Source organism: Gobius niger, assembly GCF_951799975.1.
Source record: "Gobius niger genome assembly, chromosome: 3".
Classification (NCBI taxonomy): domain Eukaryota; kingdom Metazoa; phylum Chordata; class Actinopteri; order Gobiiformes; family Gobiidae; genus Gobius; species Gobius niger.
Genome location: NC_136854.1, coordinates 6,208,152 through 6,227,362, shown reverse-complemented (window position 1 = coordinate 6,227,362; position 19,211 = coordinate 6,208,152). Strand labels below are relative to the sequence as shown.

At 44.2% G+C, this 19,211-nt stretch overlaps 2 protein-coding genes and 1 long non-coding RNA gene across 6 annotated transcripts in view; 1 reads left to right on the top strand and 2 right to left on the bottom strand.

The window, feature by feature from the left end:
* Nucleotides 1–2,794, bottom strand: part of LOC306961346 (bromodomain-containing protein 4-like) — a 461,990-nt gene extending 459,196 nt beyond the window's left edge. For all 4 annotated transcript variants that reach the window (XR_013792757.1, XM_079554046.1, XM_079554045.1 and 1 more), the window contains exon 1: nt 2,683–2,794. The gene's annotated coding sequence lies outside the window, so the exon portion shown is untranslated. The remainder of the gene's footprint in view (nt 1–2,682) is intronic.
* Nucleotides 1–19,211, top strand: part of LOC306961413 — a 148,724-nt gene that overhangs the window by 74,693 nt on the left and 54,820 nt on the right. The window lies entirely within an intron of this gene.
* akap8l (A kinase (PRKA) anchor protein 8-like) lies at nt 3,629–18,193 on the bottom strand. The gene is made up of 13 exons (XM_079552889.1): nt 18,071–18,193; nt 15,533–15,568; nt 15,323–15,407; nt 14,328–14,829; nt 13,937–14,048; nt 13,193–13,239; nt 12,656–12,686; nt 12,478–12,586; nt 11,286–11,427; nt 10,119–10,224; nt 9,384–9,514; nt 9,088–9,183; nt 3,629–4,424 (listed from the first exon to the last, which is right to left on the bottom strand). Exons 1-13 carry the CDS (start codon nt 18,087–18,089, stop codon nt 4,041–4,043), a joined length of 1,800 nt encoding a protein of 599 aa, XP_079409015.1. The 5' UTR covers nt 18,090–18,193; the 3' UTR covers nt 3,629–4,040.

Sequence of the window (19,211 nt, the reverse complement as noted above, 5' to 3'; positions counted from 1 at the left end):
AGCCTATATATATATATACACATTTATTTCTTTTTTTTAAATGCTTATAATGAGAGATTAATTAATGAAGGATAAAAATAGCTCATGACGGATTTTTTTCAAACCTTTCCGTCAAAATGAAGGAGGGAAATTATTCCGAGCGAAACCACTGCTTGTTATAATCGACTACAGCTCATTGTTGATGAAAAGTTTGCAATAAACCACAAATGTGTAAAGCCAGGCTCATTGTGTGATCATCGTAAAGGCTGCTTCGAGTAGTTGAGTTATTTTTATTGACGTTATTTGTGCATAATATGCTGCCTGTTTTCAATGAATGTTGTGAAGGTGAAGGTTGTTAGCTTGTCGCGGCTAATAGTGCCATAGCTCCGGGAGAAAACCACTCGGCTACGACTCACTGTAGATAAAATGTGAGCAATAAACTACGAAATCAACAAGCCAGGCTCCGTGTGTGATCATCATAAAGGCTGCTTCAAGCAGTTGCCTGTTTTAGTGGCGTTTTTAGTGCATAATATGCTGCTTATATTCAGTGAATTTTCCCGTTAGCTTGTCGCAGCTAGCTTGTTAGCTCCGGGAGAAAGCCACTCGGCTATGACTCATTGTAGATGAAATGTGAGCAATAAACTTCCAAATCAACAAGCCTGGCTCCGTGTGTGATCATTGTTAAACGGTTCTTTATGTGTGTGGTGGTTTTATTGACTTTATTTGTGCATATTTCTCGTTTTCACGTGATGACTCGAGGTTTAGCTTAGCATTAGCTTTCTCCGGAGGCTCTGTGCATCATCAAGGCCCTAAGACATTCCCAGCTCAGAACCAGACACTGAAATAAGCGTTCTTGTCACCGGTTTTAATCCTGGGTGTTTAGGTAACAGAAACACTGATGTGTGTCTTTGTAAAAGTCTGCTGATGACTCTGTTTACATCTTAGGGCTAGACACTGCGGGGAGGGGGTTCTGCTGAGGGGCAGTGGTTGGTTACTCGGCTGGTGCCTAAAGGATCGGGGCGTCTCCAGGCGGTGGAGGCGTTCCCAGAAGGAATCAGGCGTTTTATCCCTAAAATGGCTGCCACCAGAGTTTTTACAGATTACTCGAAAATACATGAATGTGCCAGGGCAACACTTCAGGCATGGTTTTAATGAGGGAATGACTTAATAACATGATGTAAAGCTGGAAAAAGTTGATTTTGCATAATACCCCCCCTTTAACATCAACACGGTTTTGAAACTTTTCCCTGCAATTTCAAGACTAAGTTAAATGATTCAAAAATTGGCGGTGTCTGTGTCAGGCTGATCCCAGGTCCTGCTGTCCGCTATGGTCCGCTATGGTCCGCTATGGTCCGCTATGGTCCGCTATGGTCCGCTATGGTCCGCTATGGTCCACTATGGTCCACTATGGTCCACTATGGTCCGCTCCTGCCTACGGAGCCGCCGTCCTGACTTTTCCCTCACTTTCAAGATATTGACAACATAAATATTTGCAAGACAGGTCACTTGAGACTTATAGTCTTTAAACAAATGCCCGTAAGCCTAATGGGTCACGGTTATGGCTCAATACACTTCAGTGTTCTCGCTCCGCTGCCTGGACCCGCTCACACATTTCAATGGCGAAGTGGTTTGTTTGGTAGCCGAAATTAGGAGCCTGATTGACCCACGCATGCGCAGGCGAGATGGGCATTGGGCTTATTGCAGCCGCTCATATGACAGCGGCTTGTGGGGGCGTGGCATCACGACGGTGGCTCTCCATCGTGATGTTGGTCCATCCATTATCAGAACAACCCTACTCAAACTTTCACTATCACTTTAGCAGGACAAATATGGTCAGATTTTTGCACAGCAGTGCATTGATACAACCTTGTTAATGCACTGATTGATAGGGTTGTATCAATCACTGCCTCCAAATAAACTCTTTGGAGGCAGGCCTCTAAGCAGTGCTAGGAGGGGGGAGGAGGCAAAGACTCCATTGGAATCCGTTTCCAAAGTGTCTTTGGAGTTCGCCCCTGGCTGACAGTGGGTGGTATTGCAGCACTGTCCGCTCCCCGCCATGAGGACCAAAGAGAACGGCTTTCCTCGCCCATAGGTCTGCGCCCGCATGTTTGTTCCCTCAAGTTCCTAAGTACGGAGTATGCGTTGTGGAAATAGAGAAACGGCCCGTGTGTCACATTCATGAGCACCAGAGCTCTAACTGTCTTTGAGAATATCACGTACGTAATATTTCTCTGAGCTTCTGCGCCACTAGGCACGAACTACGCATGAACTACGCAGCAGAGAGAGCGTAGTGTGCGTCATGAATATGGGCTGTGCTACAAATAAACATCCGGCTAGCAGCTTAGCACAACACCAGCTATCGCTCCAGCTAACAGCATGCTAACACCATGCTAACACGCACAGTGACAGCTCCTGCCAGCTACACTGAACAAGAGTACGGCAATTAGCGGCGGGCCACAAAAGGACCATTTCTGAGCAGTAACAGCCAATGTCACCGGTATCAGAGCCGCTAACGCCCCCCCGCACCGGTGCACGGCCTGCGGGCAGCTCATGCTCCACTTTACCGACCCCAGCAGTGACAGCGCGCCGGGTCAGCCTGTCGCTCACTCCCGCAGACGGGCAGCCGTGTGAGAGCCGCCCGGGCCCGCTGCTCTCCCGTTACACCCACAGAGGCCGACCCCGAGCGAACAGAGGCATATGTACCTGTACAGTCGGCTGACAGCACTCAAACGTCCCGTAGACGCGTCCCTCAGACAGATCCAGGACACACAGTCCCGACTGGCCCTGACGCACTGACGCACGAGTCACGTAATCGCCCCACTGCAGCACGCAACAGAACTGCGCCCCCAGTGGAGGCTCCAGGGACAGCACGCAGAGAGGAGAGAAGGGTTTGAGGAGAGGGAAGAGGGGCTGAAGAGGAGAGAAGGGAAGGAGAGAGGAGAGATGGGATGGAGAAAGGACAGATGGGATTGAGAGAGGAGAGATGGGATGGAGAAAGGACAGATGGGATTGAGAGAGGAGAGATGGGATGGAGAAAGGACAGATGGGATGGAGAGAGGAGAAGGACTGGTTCCGAAATCCTCAAATTATTGCTCCAGGTTCCTGATCCCATTCATCGTTGTAGGCTCAAAGTCTTAAACTGGCTTGGGAGTTTAGGACATGTCGCCTCTCTGCACACTCTTCAATCTTTGTTTTCCAGCTGCTTTTTAACCCCAACGTCATTGCACACTGTGGCGAGACGGATTCACAGGGCATGTTTCCATTCAGACAACATAAACGATGCCTCCCATATGATCTGGTGACCTCCATGGTCCCAAACCCTTAGCTGAGACTTGCCCTAATAATTCTACTTTTTAAACATAACGGTAAATAAATAAATAAATGGTAATTTACATAGTGCCTCGAACGGGTAGAAAGGCGCTCAAAGCGATTTAAATCTAGGAACCGCTCACCCATTCCCACACCAGACGCAAACAATGGAGGCAAGGTGGATGAAGTGTCTTGCCCAAGGTTTCAACAGTGTGCACCTGCAAGATTCGAACCACCGACCTCCCGATCACAAGACGACCCAGTCTACTCTGTGCCACCGTCGCAAGTAGTAGACTGACATTATGCATGCATCTTTAATCACAATCACATTATTTTTTCCACAAACGTTTATTTCAGAATGAAAATGACCTACAAGATCTTCATGTTTACGTTGCAACACATACACAGCACCAACTAAAAGGCACAAAGAAAAGACAAATGGAATTATTCCTGGTATCAAGCGCAGGCATATGAAGGTTTTACAAGTTCTATTCCAGGGAATAAAGAGAAACATACAAAACTTAGAAGGATTTAGACTGGACCAGTCTGGCCTGCAATGCTATAAATCTATCCAAGTTACTTGTCTGGTCCCCAACGTACACACAACTGCATATTGGAATTGGTATTAAGGTGTGCAAAGATGAGTCTCACTGGGCAGGCTATTGAATCTTAGATGTTTGGACTACTGTTAAAAAAACATTTGACAAAGACAGGGCGATTGGCGGGCTGTGTGTAGTGTCCAGCAGAGGGCGTTATTCTGCCTCTGCAGTGCCCTCCCCCAGGTCCAGACCCTCTGTGAACTCATCCTGGACCACATAGGAGCTTTCCTCTTCGTCTCCCAGCTCGAAGCCCTCTTCCTCAGGAGGTAGCTCAGCGCCTTCAGGCCCTTCCATGTTCTCCTCCTCTTGGGCCGGGGCTGCCTCTGTGGCCTCCTCAGCAGTGGACTCCTCAGCAGCTTCCCCTTGGGTCGCCAGGGAGTCTCCCTCTGGTTCTCCTTCCAGGACCTCAGAGGGCAGGAGGCCCTCCAGAGGCTGGCTGTCTGTCTGCTCCCCGGTCGCCTCTGCCCCAGACACGTCCATGGCCATCGAGTCTTCGGGCTCCTGCTCATCGGGGTTATCAAAGAATGGGTTTTCACCCTACAGAACAAAAGAGGTCATTTTAAAACAAAATGGAGGACTTGTTTGTGTACAAGAATGAGGACTTTGTTACAGGATGAAGATCAGGATCAATACCATATCATGTGGACCAAAGGTTATCAGTTGTTAACCTTATCTTAGCCTTATCCGTTACATGATTCAACTACCAGATGTGTGCTTTAGCATTTATCAAGTATGACGTCCCCGGTGGGTATTTCACATCTTCACCGACACACCTGTGGGACCCAAGTTTGTTGGACAATGATCATGAAGCCTCTCGGCAGGGGTTTAGACCATTCTTATTTCAGTTAGGATATACGTGGCTGGGACACAAATTTAGCAGAGTTCTGCTCAGGAATTGGATTTAGTTTTTGAACCCTCTGACTCACAGACCCTCTCACTATGGGCTCCATATTACAGAACACACTCCACATGTTATAATAACATACAGAGTCTCGTCATATAATTAGAATATCATGAAAAAGTGGATTTTTGTCAGTAATTCCACTCAAAAAGTGAAACTTTTATAATGTATACATTCATTCCACACAGACCGATATATTTCAAGTGTTTGTTTTTATATTGTGAAAAGGTTCAATATTGAAGACATCTGGTGCCACACTCTAATCAGATCATTGACTCTAAACACCTGCAAAGGCCTTTAAATGGTCTCTCAGTAGTTCTGTAGGCTACACAATCATGGGGAAGACTGCTGACTTGACAGACAGTTGACTGACATCTTGTACAAGGGAGGGCATGACACAAAAGGTCTTTGCTAAAGAGGCTGGTTGTCCACAGAGCTCTGTGTCCAAGCACATTAATAGAGAGGCGAAGGGAAGGAAAAGATGTGGTAGAAAAAAGTGTACAAGCAAATAGGGCTGGGCGATATGACGATATTAGACCGTCTTACGATCTCCAGATCTGATGATCTGTCATTTTTTGTGAGATCGTTTGATCATGGTTTTAAGCAGTTCTGCACAGTTTACTCTTTTCACGGTCAGTGAAGCAAACCCAAGTCACAAACTTTCTGCTACGCAATAACAGACACTAATGCGAGTGTTTAGCAGCGAGTCGCTCCTCTACAGTGACATACACGACCAGACTCCTCAATCTAGAGCTTTAAACCCAGCGTTCTGTCTCTATTTCAGCTGTATTTATGTCAGTGTCTTTCCCCCGTAAAGCCGCTGCTCTGCGTAGATCGAATGTGCATGTCTTTGAAAATAAGACTTGTCCAACTTTGGTGAATCAAAGTAATAACTTATAGTAACGAACTGCTTCCGGTTTGCCTTTTACACAATAAAAGTCACTGTATGTTAGCTCTTTAGTGAGACTCTTATTGTGAAAGGTCAGACAGCGGCAGAGCATCACATCACAGCGGCTTGACGTCATAAGAGAGATCTGCGTAGATCGAATGTGCATATCTTTGAAAATAAGACTTGTCCAACTTTGGTGAATCAAAGTAATAACTTATAGTAACGAACTGCTTCCGGTTTGCCTTTTACACAATAAAAGTCACTGTATGTTAGCTCTTTAGTGAGACTCTTATTGTGAAAGGTCAGACAGCGCAACAGAAAAGCAACAGACATTAAAGGGGTTAGATGTTCGCTATTTTATACTCCCTACTGCCACCTCAGCTCTTATGTGTAACTGCACCTTCTATATTAAGCTCATGCATGACGGCACTTCGGACCGAATGAACACCTTTCTGAGTGACAGTGCAGGATTTTAGAGGCAGTTGTGGTGAACAGGTCTGAGGTCATTCTACACATTAGGACATGCCTGGAACATGTAGGGGGAGGAAAATACAGAATTTTAACATTTTTAAACTCTGTATAGTCCCTTTAACTTGACCAAACTTATAACTTGTTACTATTGTACTTTTATTTTCAAGATTTTTATTGTGTTTTTTAATGTATAGTTAGTTGTCTATTTTTGCTGTGCTGATTAGCACAAAGTAGAATAAATTAGTGTATTCATTCAATCTTGTTTTCTTCAGTGTGTAATTTAAAGGTCCTATATCATGCAAAATCGACTTTTTGGAGCTTTTAGCCATGTTGTTATGCTATTTCTTTATCAAAAACACCACAGAGTGGTTTTTGGCTTCATTCACGCAGTTCTCAGTAATCCTCCTGAATCCTGCTCTCTGAGCAGCTGCTCCTCCCTCTCCTGGTGAACGACTGAGTGTTCAGTTGTGTCGTCACAGCGGAACGGAAGTGCTCGACGTCTGTAATGTAATGTCTTAATTCTATGCTTACGGACTGATTTTAATTTGTAAAACAGCCTTTTCATTATTTCTGTTGTACGAAAGAAATAATGAAAAAAAAAAATGAAAAAAAAATGGATGTGCCCGAGGTGCAGCTGGGACCAAAACAAACGCCTCCCCTGAGCATCTGAACAGATGTCATGTTTGCGCTGCAGCTGTGAAGATGGAGCTCGTTGTCACCTATTCTGGACACACCGGTTCTTTTTTCTTACCTAATGATAATGTCACAGAGAAAAAGAAGCGCGTTTGGCTACGAGAACTTTATTCAACCTTTCTTTTTTCTCTCCGGGATTCGGCGACTTTGTAAACAGCGATGGACCAGAGCGGTGAGTCAATCCAAACGTGTGTTAGCTTGTGTGTTAGCGTATTAGCATGTGTGTTAGCCATTTATGAAGCTGTGTTGCAGATGTCAACTCCTTATAACTGCATCGTGAAGTAACTTCACTTATTGCTGTTTATTTATATATTATGGTAAAGTCGTATAAACAGAGAGGGGGCGGAGTTAACTGAATCGAAGCGTTGTGTCTTCCAGGTTTGAAAAATACCACCAGAAAACACTTATATTTATCACAAAAATGAGTGCTCCATAGTGGTAGAGGTACAATATATCATATAAATGCCGATACTTTACTTTGGAATGGCTAAAATAGCATGATACAGATCCTTTAAGTTATTTTTGTTACTATAAAAAAAATTTGAATCGAAAGAGAGGGGTTTATAATAAAAAAATTGTCATATTCTAATTTTATCACATCGTCCACCCCTACAAGCAAAAGGAATAACCGCCCCCTGGAGAGGATTGTGAAATAAATCCCATTCAAAAATGTGGCGGAGATTGACAAAGAGTGGACTGCAGCTGGAGTCAGGGCTTCAATAACCACCACACACACACACACGTATGAAGACATGGTTTTCAGCTGTCGCATTCCTTGTGTCGAGCCCCTCTTAAATGAGAGACAGCATCAGCATCTCGCCTGGACTAAAGACAAACAGGACTGGACTGCTGCTGAGTGGTCCAAAGTTCTGTTCTCTGATGAAAGTATATTTTGCATTTCCTTTGGAAATGAAGGTCCCAGAGTCTGGAGGAAGAGCGGAGAGGCACAGAATCCACGTTGCATGAAGTCCAGTGTGAAGTTTCCACAGTCAGTGATGGTTTGAGGTGTCTCGTCTACCAGGAATTTTTAGAGCGCTTCATGCTTCCTGCTTTCTGCTGCTGACCAACTTTATGGAGATTCAGATTTCCCTTTCCAACAGGACTTGGCACCTGCACACAGGGCCAAAGCTACCAGAACCTGGTTTAAGGACCATGACATCCCTGTTCTTGATTGGCCAGCAAACTCGCCTGACCATAACCCCATAGTAAATCTAGGGGGTATTGTGAAGAGAAAGATGCGATACGCCAGACCCAACAATGCAGAAGAGCTGAAGGCCACTATCAGAGCAACCTGGGCTCTCATTACACCTGAGCTTTGCCACAGACCAATGGCCGCTGACTCCTCTGCTTTGTGACGACGACACTAGGGGCCGCCACTGGTCCGCCATTGCTGTAGTACCTCCATACAGCCGCTAGTCTCCCATTGGAAATCATTATACTTTACACACATTAAAAATAACTTTAAAGCCTGGTTTCTAATTTTTGTAAGGTTTCTACAGCTAGATATTCCTCCTGTGATAACGCTGGGTAAGGTACAATTAGAAATACAATAAGAATAAGAAACCAGGTTGGTTTTCGTAAGATTCTTTTCTAGAAATCTTGTATACTAATGAGGGCCGGACTTTAATTGACAGGCTGTTAGCATTAGAGCTAATGGCGCGGTTACGACTAAACTACGTGCCCCGCGAGGGCCGAGTCTACAGTGAAGATCCCGCCCTTATGCCATTTTTAGGGACATGCTCCGTCACTGCAGGGTAGAAGGAGTCTGTAAATCTGCCATGCTTCCCCCTCGAACACGGTCATTGTGGCAAACGGAGAGGAGTGAGGAATGACAGTCTATTAATAATATGTCTATGCTGCAGACTGATCAACTCCATGACACGCCGCATTGCAACAGTAACTCAGGCAAAAGGAGCCCCAACTAAGTCATCTTCTGAGATATTGAATTTTCTGATTTTCAGTAGTTTTCAGCAATAAATATAAAAATAAAAGAAACACTTGAAATATATTGGTCTGTGTGGAACAAATGTATACATTATACAAGTTTCACTTTTAGAATGGAATTACTGAATTTAAAATCAACTTGTTCATGATATTCTAATCATATGACGAGCACCTGTATCATCCCGTTCTTAGTCTGATACTTCAGTGATTCGTTAGGGACTCGGACGCTCCCACATTGGCAGAGTTAATGCGAGAGTCGATAAGAAAATCCTCATATACTGAGTGTAAGAAAGAAAACGAACCTTCAGGTAGCTCTCCAGCTTTTTGCTGATAAGTTTGTGGTTCAGGATGCTGCGGGCAATCGACAGACCAGCTCTCTTTGACTGCTCCATCATGACCTACAGCACAGAAACAAAGTAAGTAAGAATAATTACATATTATTAAAACGTATAAAAAGATTGGATTAACTAGGTCTTAGTTTAAAAGCTGAGATAAAAAGTGGGTCTTTAAAACATGACCGTTCTCTGTGGCCCTGAGCTCCTTCTAAGGCCTTGATTTCTCAGATTTTCCTACTGGGACAGTAAAGTCCTGCAAGTACCTTGCGGTTGTAGCTGTGGTCGGGGGACTTGATGTGGCTCTGGATGAGGTGCGGCTGCATGGGAATGAACAGATCACAGGCCGAACAGTGCGCCGCCTCCACCTTCTTCATGAAGTGCTCCAGACCCAGTTCTGAATACAGATACATGCGAGACAATCTGTTTACAGACAAACCACCGCTCTACAACACTTAGAACAAGGGCTCGTACGTGAACCCTCGGAGTTACCACTAACACGGAACGGTTTGGGGGAAAGGGTTTGTGATTTTTCCAACAAGAAATGGGAAATGGAAATAACATTGTGATGCACACTTTCAACATGGACAGGATCCTTAATATTTCAAAATAATAGGACATGTTTGTAAAAAACAACAATATTAATTTAGACTAGCAATATTTGTTCAAAAGAAAACGGTACACTACCGCTCAAAAGTTTGGGGTTATTTTTTAAAGCAAAGCACAATTTTTTTTTTTAATAACATTAAATGAATCAGAAATACAGTCTAGACATTGTTAATGTGAATGCCTATTCTAGCTGGAAATGGGGGATTTTTAATGGAATACCTACATAGGTGAGCAGAGGTTGTAAGAGGGTGTACAGGGTGGGAGCTAATGTTGTTAAAGGGTCATTGATTATTATGAAGCTGTAGAACCGGCCTGGGTGACGCCAAACTTTTGAGCAGTAGTGTACATCCCAATTCGGGATAAAACTGTGTAGCCCCGCCAGAAGGCCTGACCTCGGGTGAGGTCCTGGTCCTTGTAGAGTTGGCAGATGGCCGCGGAGTGGTTCTCCATCTGGCCCACGCGGTACTCCGTCTTCCTCAGCTTGTTCTGCAGGTACTCCTACAACAGCACAGTATAGGAATCATCAGCATGGACGTGGATTTGAGAAAACCATGTCAAGTGCTGCTGCTGCTGCTGCTCTGCTCAGACTGGGGCAGCAATTGATTTATGTTTTTAGTGCTAGAACATGTTTGTGTGTGTGGTCCTTGATTTTTAAGATCAATTACAATCATTTATTATTCCAATCTACCTGCATCTAGTTCACTCAAGTTAAATCAATCGTGGACAGGTACCACTCCGGTGAAACGCAAAAGGAGTCGCTGCAGAGCATCACCAAACACCACCACACAGGTACGCACACCCATTCCCTCACGCCCGACTGAGGGAGTTACAATTTTAAAGTCCGAAAGTTAAAAGAGTAAAGGCCATGTGTCAGCCGCTCTAAAAACATCTGTTTTCGAGCGCTACACCAAGCTCTGACCCTCACCTCATTAGAAACCAAGAAGAAAACTCTTGCATTATTAGTTTAAGTAACTCATTAAAATAGCTGGTATTAACAACACACACTTCAAATTAAAGACTTAAACCTACATTTTCAGCTAATCTGAGACCCCGCGGGAACCTTTGTTCAATATGGCCACATTTTCCAAGAGGATTTCCAAATCTGCCCGCAGTGTAGATAAGCCAGATGTGACAGTGATATTTTAGTTTCTCTTTTTTTATTTTGGAGGTCATCGGAGCGCATTCTCCGCTCGTTCACAATCTTCTATTCCATCTCGCATGTGTTCCCAGTACCTGCTGAAGCGATGTTCACACTGGCCTTTGTAACAGGATAATGAAACCGTGGACCAAAATGTCCCAAGATCAGGTTGATAATTAAATAGCATTATCGGAGCAAAAGAGCCGAAGGTGCACAGTGCAGGTAATTTGAAAGCTGTACTAATTTGTGAAGTCTGTGAAGGTGCATAGACTACAACGTCATGGGAGATGGTCTTTACAACTACAACGTATTGTACCAGGTTTTTGTAATGCTCCATGTACTTCACAAGTCAACTGTTATTGATTCAACAAATTCATGGAATGGATCAGTTTCTCCTCCCCGCCTTGTCGCTTTGGGATACCTGCAGGAAGTCCGTGGTGGGCTTGGACAGCTGGCTGGTCAGGAACTTGAAGTGGTCTTTGTGGAAGCGGCTGTCAATGTGACTTTCCATGTCGTCCTTGTAGAAAGAGCGGTATTTGCACACAGAGCATGCGAACATCACCCTGACAATCACAGAATGGGGAGAACAGATATGAGAGAATTTCTTCAGAATGCTCCTTCTTTCACCAAACCGGTCCCATGGGGCCAAACCAGAGCGAATCGAGTCACGTTAGGTTGAGAAAACACTGTTTAAACTGCACCTTTTAAGTATTGCCGCCATTTGTTAAAAATAACAAACATTTAATTCATTTATCAAGACAATGCCCAATTACATCATCTTCTTTATTATGTGTACTCAACGGATGCTTGGGTGGTTAGCATAGCACCTTCATGGTGCTTCTACACCGCGCGCATTTCGGGCGTCGAAAACGCACCGAAAGCCTGTGACGTTTGTGCTTACTGAAGACAGACGCGCATCAGCTCAGAGTGTGTTCGTAGCCATCTTGGAAGTAGCCTTTGCCTGAAAAATACCTGCTGTTTGGGACAAACTAGTCGCCCTCTTTGCTACTACCATGTCCTATGGATCTTTAACTATATCCCCATGGTCTACGCGAAATCTCCCAGTGTTTAAGTACGATTGAACATGGGACATTTTGTGCCGGTAGCAAGTGGCTAGGCTAGGTTAGTTTCTGGTCGCTGCTTTTAATCCTGGGTGTGTAGGTAACAGAAACACTGTGTGTCTTTGTAAAAGTCCCAGAGCTGCTGTAGCTCCAGTTCACAATGAAGCTAATCCTCCATGACTTGTTTACATCTGCTGCCGGCATAGGACCTGCCCCGGTGGCTCAGCTACAATGCACATAAAAAAATTGCATAGTGCACATTTGAAACCTCCCTTAGCTATTCTTCCTGTTCAACAAGCACCGTCAGTAAGCTCTTCCTGGTTACGAAGAGCTGCAGAAGGTGTCTTGTATAAGCTGTCATGGTTATACAATTTCCAGCTAAAAAGTCTATTCGGAATAATACCCAACCATGTACTTTGGCCCACCATGTAAATAAACAGTGCTTCCTGATGACTTAATTGGCTGTGGCTTGGTTCATTTAACCTGTGGGCCATTCGGGGACAATGGAGCCCGAGCGTGCACTCTTCAGATGTGCACCCCTAGTGTCATTACCGGTCCACGAAGCCCCTCCGCTTCCTCTGGCGTAGGTGCTGGGTCTGGGTTGAAGGCTTCTTAGCAGGGGCCTTCTTCCCTTGTTCACCGTCTCCGGACTCTGGCTCAGCTGAGAGACAGGCTTTAGTCAAACAGGGAAAAACCTGGAGCTAATGTACAAAGATCAGTCATGCAGTACCTTTCTCTGCACCCTCAGTGGCAGGTGTGTCCTGGAGAGGAGAGGACACACCATTACAAATGCATTTAGAAGGTTAGTGCTAAGGTTAATGCTTGCTTCTTTCAATCGGACTTCACCACACCACCAAAATAGCTACCCATGTAACAGTATCGTCATTTTAATTAATTGTGAAACGACAGTAATTTTTTCTTAGGTCTCATGTATACAAACTTACTCTACGCAATAATCTCATGATCAAACTGTACACTCCCCTTTAAGATTACACATGCTACAAACAAACATGAATACTGAGTGCTTATCAATTACTATTGTAATCTTAAACAAACCATGTGGACTCACTTTTGTCCATTACAAAAGTAAAGCAGCTGTCAGCATTACTGTGACCATTTTGTTTTAAGGCAGTACAAATAATGGAATAATGATCATTTATTTTAATATTATTATTATTATTATTATTTAGTTTCAGTTGAACTGGATACACCGAGGGCATTATCGTTGTGCCCATGGGTAAACATGTGGGAGCCAGAGCCTGCGTACCTCTGCAGCCTTGGAGTCTTCTTCATGTCCGTTCTTGTCTTGTTGCTCTGGAGACCAGAGGACACGGAGTGAGTGCAAGGGGCCATGACAGAAGGGACAGGAGTAGTTAGTAGGGCTCCACACTGATATTTGGGGGTTTTCATTCAGGTGAACCAGGACAAAAGTAAGACTTTAAAAAATAAAAAAAATAAAAACAGTCTAAAGACAAAAACTTCCACATACAAACATTATGCCTGCTGCTATTACCATTTATCTATTATATATCTATTCAACCTGAACCTTGGACCCGACCGTGAATCAACTCAAATGAGCTGCTGCGCGTGCGCCCTCTCGCTCTCCCTCTGACTGCAGCAGAGCGGTAAACTACAGCCCAGATGAACAGAAAGAGAAAGTCCTACATTTTAGCTCCATGATACTTTTTACATTTTTAGGAACGATTTTCAGAATGACTGAAATACGGCTCACTAAGAAAATTGTTATGTGCACTATGTGCACATAACATTTGACAGTGATGTGCACGGTGTATAATAGTCAATATGCATTCTCCTAATTAGGAGTTAAAACTTATTTTTAAAGCAAAAAACGATACCAGACCTTTGTGTTACATTTTTTTGTTATTTGGACCTTGGTGAAATTTAATTCGTGACCCCTGTTTTAGGCCATTATTGTTTCTTTGTGTGAACCAAATTGAAAATATTGTCAACCTGGAACCCTAAGTGGGTCAGTGCTTATGAGAGGCAGTACCTGAGGCCGCAGGAGCACCGTCCCCTTCTGTGGACTCGGGTTTGTCCACTTTAGACTCCGACTCGTCTCCCTCAGCCATCTTCTGTTTCTTTTCTTTCTGTGGCTTCACCTGCTACAGCACACAACATCCTTCAGCACCCACCACCTCAAGTCACCACACTGACTACAGGCACTTAAATGTCTTTAGAACAGAATGCTGATGTCATAGGGGAGACTAGAGTGCAATAACGGGCTTCAGCACTGGGGCTGGCCCTGGGTGAACAGTGTAGGAGTCTTCTAGAGGGCCAGCTCAGATAGATTGGCAGTCATGCATGCGGAGCTGCCGCCCTATGACGATATGGGCTTTGTGTTGGTACTATGTCAGGAGCTTTGACTCTATGGAGGTACTTACTTTGTTGAGGGGTCTCTTGCGGCCTCGCTGGCGGCCAGCCCGTGGGCCCCCTCCAAAGTGCCTCCCGGGGAAGTGTTGAGGGCCCTGGCGGAAGCCCCCGCTCTCAGGGTACATGCGACTGGACAGGAGGGATGGGAGCTTGCCTCTACCACCTCCTGGAGAGTGGCCCCTGCTGAAGCCACCTGCGGCTCCTCGGCCCCCTGCGTTTCCGCCCCGCCGGGGGCTGCGGTGGCCGGCTGAAGCCCATCCTCCGGAGGGTCCCTGGCCCCCGCTGAAGGACTCTCTCATGTTCTGTCGCATTTTAGCGACTCCATATGAGGAGTAGTCATCAAAGCCTGCCCCTGAACCCATTCCCATCCCCCCTCCATAGCCAGAGCCTCCGTGGTGAGCCAACAGCATGTTGTCACCCCTGCCATCCCCGTAACCATAGCTACCAGATCTGTAGAGATCTCGGGAGGAGGCCATGGAAGTGCGCGAGTCCATAGACTCATAGTGGTCATACCTGTGGGAGGAGGAGAGCAGTCAGACAGAAGAGAAGAGGAGCCAGGAGGACAGCTCTGCTCCATGCTCTCAAATGCTCTTCACCATCCAGTGATCATAGTGTACAAAAACACGTGTGGGACAGGGGCTGGGTTTGAGGGCGCTTACAGCTTTGGTCAAATGCTTGGGAAATCAAGACTAGAAGAAAAGGTTCATTTAGAACCAACAAGAACATGATGTAGAATCAATGTTGGGGCGTCATTTGATAATTTGTACAATTCACAATCCATGAACTACAGCCGCTATACAAGGCTAGTTCACATGGAAGATGTGTACCAAACTAAAAGGACAGAAATATAGACTATGAAAATGTCACGAATAATATCCTGCTATTCAAAAAGCCATAAGAGCACACGAGAGACCTGACCTCTGTCTGGGTCAAGTGGAATGGACAGTCTGAAGAGTACTGGCAGGTGACATCAACAAACACCTGCTCCAGCTTGGACTAAACTCACCTGTCCGCCTTCCGCCCCCCCTCCAGCTGAGACAGCATGTCCAGACGCTCATTAATCTTGGCGATCACTGCATCAGCGTGAGTCCCTGTAGAAAGACAACTGGAATGTTCACAGATGTGCGGATCATTCGGAGCCAATGGAGGAACAGCCGCTTATCAAGTCAGTATGGCTTTAAATTCTCCAACTAAAAGGTACCACTGCCAGTCTTACCTCTACTGCCTGGACCTCCTCCCCAGTTTGAAAAACCTAAAGAAGACAACACACATTGGTGCAATCAATGTAGTGTAAAGTTTTAATCAGCTATATCTTATAACAGCTTATAAGAAGAGTCATTGGTAGAAGGTGCCAAATACTATTTTAAGCCGTCATGTGTAGTGGATTGCATTAATGTCGCAGACCTTTAGCCATTTTCAGATTTGTTTTAGCAAGCAACTCCAAAAACTATGCCTACAAAACTTCGCTACTAGGGATATGCCAGGGCTATAAATAATTGGTTAAATTCACGTAAGGTCACATCTTGATCATATCTGCTGCGTTATAATTTCCTTCGAGACACTAATGATAATCCAGTGCAAATGTAATATATATTTGCTCTACAACAGGTAAAAATCAGCTAAATCCCACCATAGTGAATTGCGCTAAAGTTCCGTTGGACCACGAGGAAGTAGAGCAATTACATCATTTTAGGGGTGCAACGATTCATCGATTTAATCGATATATCGATATGTTATGTCTTCGATCCGCTACATCGATTGGCGCTCGGCTAGCTTGCATCGATCCTGGCCACACATCGATGTTCATCGCTTTTAATTGATCGATTTGTATCGATGTATTGGAAAGAAGCATTAAATCAAAATACAATTACATTATTTTCGCTTAAAATATTGGGCTAAATTTTACTTTATTCAACTTTGAACCCGTTTTTGGTGACGTTGCGTCATCATCGAGCGCCTGCAGCGGCCGCAGGGGAGTTACGTCAGGAGCAACAATAACAGAAGCACGTTGTGCATGTTAATCGAGGAAGCGTTTAATTTTACAAGAAAGATGATAATTATCAGACTGTATAAATGCCAAGGGAAATCTAACGGCAGCCTGACAATCACGCGTTTACAAGAGCCTCCACATCGGCAGCATCAAAAAGCTACTCACAGCAGGCAGCCAGGTGAGAGAAAAAGTTCTGTTTCGGGTCTAAAGCTGAGTGAACACAGCAAGATATCCTTTTGTCTTATAGGATTTTTAGATGTTACATTGCAAGACGTGATGATTGTAAAATGAACGAGCCTGCACGGGCCTGGGCCGTGTGGTTCAAAGTCTGAAGTCTGTCGTAGCATTTCAGGCTTTGGATGAACAGGAGACGCTCGCTAACTATTTTTATGAGAGAAACTGGTGGAAAGTCAAATGCAGTCTGGCAATAGCTGGGTGTTGTTGCTTTTGGCTCTGGCGATGCGCTGCTAGTGTTGTATTTTGTTGGTATTGTTGTTGACAGAAGTTTTAGCGAGAGGATGAGGCGCTCTGCGTTCAGTCCAAAATATATACACTACAGTGTCTGTGTGTGAGACGTGACGGTCAAAATCATGCAGTGACACCCAGGTAACTTTGTTAGGTAACTTGTCATGTGACAACGGCCCTTCATTTTTCCTGTCCCACTCACTGAAAGGCTGTATAAGCTGTATTTGGGGGCTTCACTCAAGAAGATGTAAAGCCAAAAGAAGAGAGGTCTTAAGGTTAAAGGTATCCCACCAGCACTGGCTCTAACTGAAAATAAACTGAAGATTATGCTGTAACTAAAATATATATACGGCTCTTTATCTTAGCTGTTTATTGCACTTTTGTGAGTGTAACAACCACTGTTTGATTCAACAATCAGCAAATCTTAAGTGAATTATTTGTAAATAAAATCCAGTGCAAATGCCTTCTGTTGTATTTATGTTCAGTTACTTGTAATAATTATTGCTTAATTTGCTGAAAATCCAATGTTAAAAGTATGGAATATCGTATCGAAAATCCACTGTATCGCTCGAATTGTATCGGTCCAAAAAAAAAATTATATATATCGTTTTATATCGTGGCCTCAAATCGATACGTATTGTATCGGTCAAAAAACGTATCGTTACACCCCTACATCATTACTTAACAAACGTATTGTGTGTGTGTGATGTCCATAGACTGTATATGTCACTTAGCACTTAGCAAACGTATAGACAACAAACATAACGTTAGCTTGTAAGCTAGTTACCATTCATTCCCACTGCAGTTACTGTCCTAAATGGTACATAATATTCGTGTGTTGGCTTAATGTTTTAATATGTGTGTCTTACTAAATGAGATTTAAATGTACCGCGTTGAAAGAAAGACATGTGTTCTAATAAGACAAAAAAAAAAAAAGCTTAATTCTATTCAGTTCGAACACCTACCTTGGACACAATGAGCTAACGTTGAACGCATATGATATGGGCCCTGCTCTGTTGGCCACAGTAGCTACCACTGTACACACTGTGAAAGCCTCAATAATCCTACATTTATAACAGCAGACGATAAACTCCGCCATAGCCCATGAGATCAGGAGCGATGATGTTTTACAAACACACGTTCCCACACGACTGAGCTAGCTTAGCCTCGGAGCCGCATTAGCTTGTTCCTGCAGTAGGTGTGGCGTTCAGCAGTGTGGAAAAGGGACGGTTTGATGGTTTACAAATACAACTCTTTGATAACAGAGCAGACAAGATGCTGAACACATTGCATATTTACCGTATCCTCTGCCGTCCATGGTGCAGTCTGATCTCAGAGAGTTCTCTGCGTGTGCAGCGTGTGGGGCGGCGTACAGTCAAGCTAATACTGTTGCGATACCAGGGAGGGCCCACTAACCTAGAGGGGCGCTAGAGTGAGGACGTTGCCATGGTAATCTATAAGAGCAAACGGTCTGCTCTAGCGGCCATATTGTGACTGCCCATGCTACTCTAGACCTCATATAAACAGGAGACTCTTTTTTGTGTTACTTTCTTACGAGTAAAGATATCAAAATCTGAATGACATACAGGACTAACAAAACGTTAATAGGAAAAAATAATTACGGAAACTGTGAGATTTACATTTGTAACGTGCCAGAAACGGTGGATTATGTCTTAATGATGTGTAGGAAATTTAATAGAGGAAGGGTTTTAATGAAAAGGAAAATACAGGACAGTGGGGGAACGATTGATCTTAAAAGACATTTTATCTAAGACGTCAGATCATAGTGTAATAAAATATATATATTTGAATTTTGTAAACAATACCGGACTCAATGATAGAGCATAGTTTTTGTTTTTTCATTTTGTTTTGTTTTTCTCTGTAGCTTGCAGGCTACATTATTCCAAAAGATGTGAGCTCTAATAGCATTCACGAGTGTTCAGAGACACTGAAACAAAGCCCATTTTCAGGGTATATGATAAATAATGTTAGGCTATCTTATCCGAAGATGGTTACATGAAAATAAAAACGCATCAAGGTTTTGTACTAATATATTAACGTTTATATTTGGTGCCCAAACGCCTGCCCCCAGACAGATAGCCTGATAAACCAGACCCACCTTCTTTCTGCACGAAAGAAGGTGGGTCTGGCCACGCACGGTAGACAAGTTGTTATTGGCGGCTAAGGCCGAGCCGAACCAATCACGACCGTCACAGAGAAATGAGAAGGTTACGTCACTCGCTGCACCTCTATGTTTTTAGTTCAATTAACGTTAACATCAGCCAAAACTAATCATTGGATGAAGTAGTCAAGGATTTTGCCTCGCGTTCTCCGCGTGAGTTTATATTCACTTCATATTTGTTTAATTGGACACAGCTGTCGTCACGTCCGCTAATCGCTAATTGGTTTATTTCACTGACAATCTGTGCGCGTTAGACCC

What these genes read in the sequence shown, in the direction of transcription:
- akap8l (XM_079552889.1), bottom strand. An exon ending in AAGACTCCAAGGCTGCAGAG is followed by an intron (nt 12,687 to 13,192) that starts GTACGCAGGCTC and finishes TCTCCTCTCCAG; the next exon opens with GACACACCTGCCACTGAGGG. An exon ending in ACCACAGCTACAACCGCAAG is followed by an intron (nt 9,184 to 9,383) that starts GTACTTGCAGGA and finishes TCTGTGCTGTAG; the next exon opens with GTCATGATGGAGCAGTCAAA.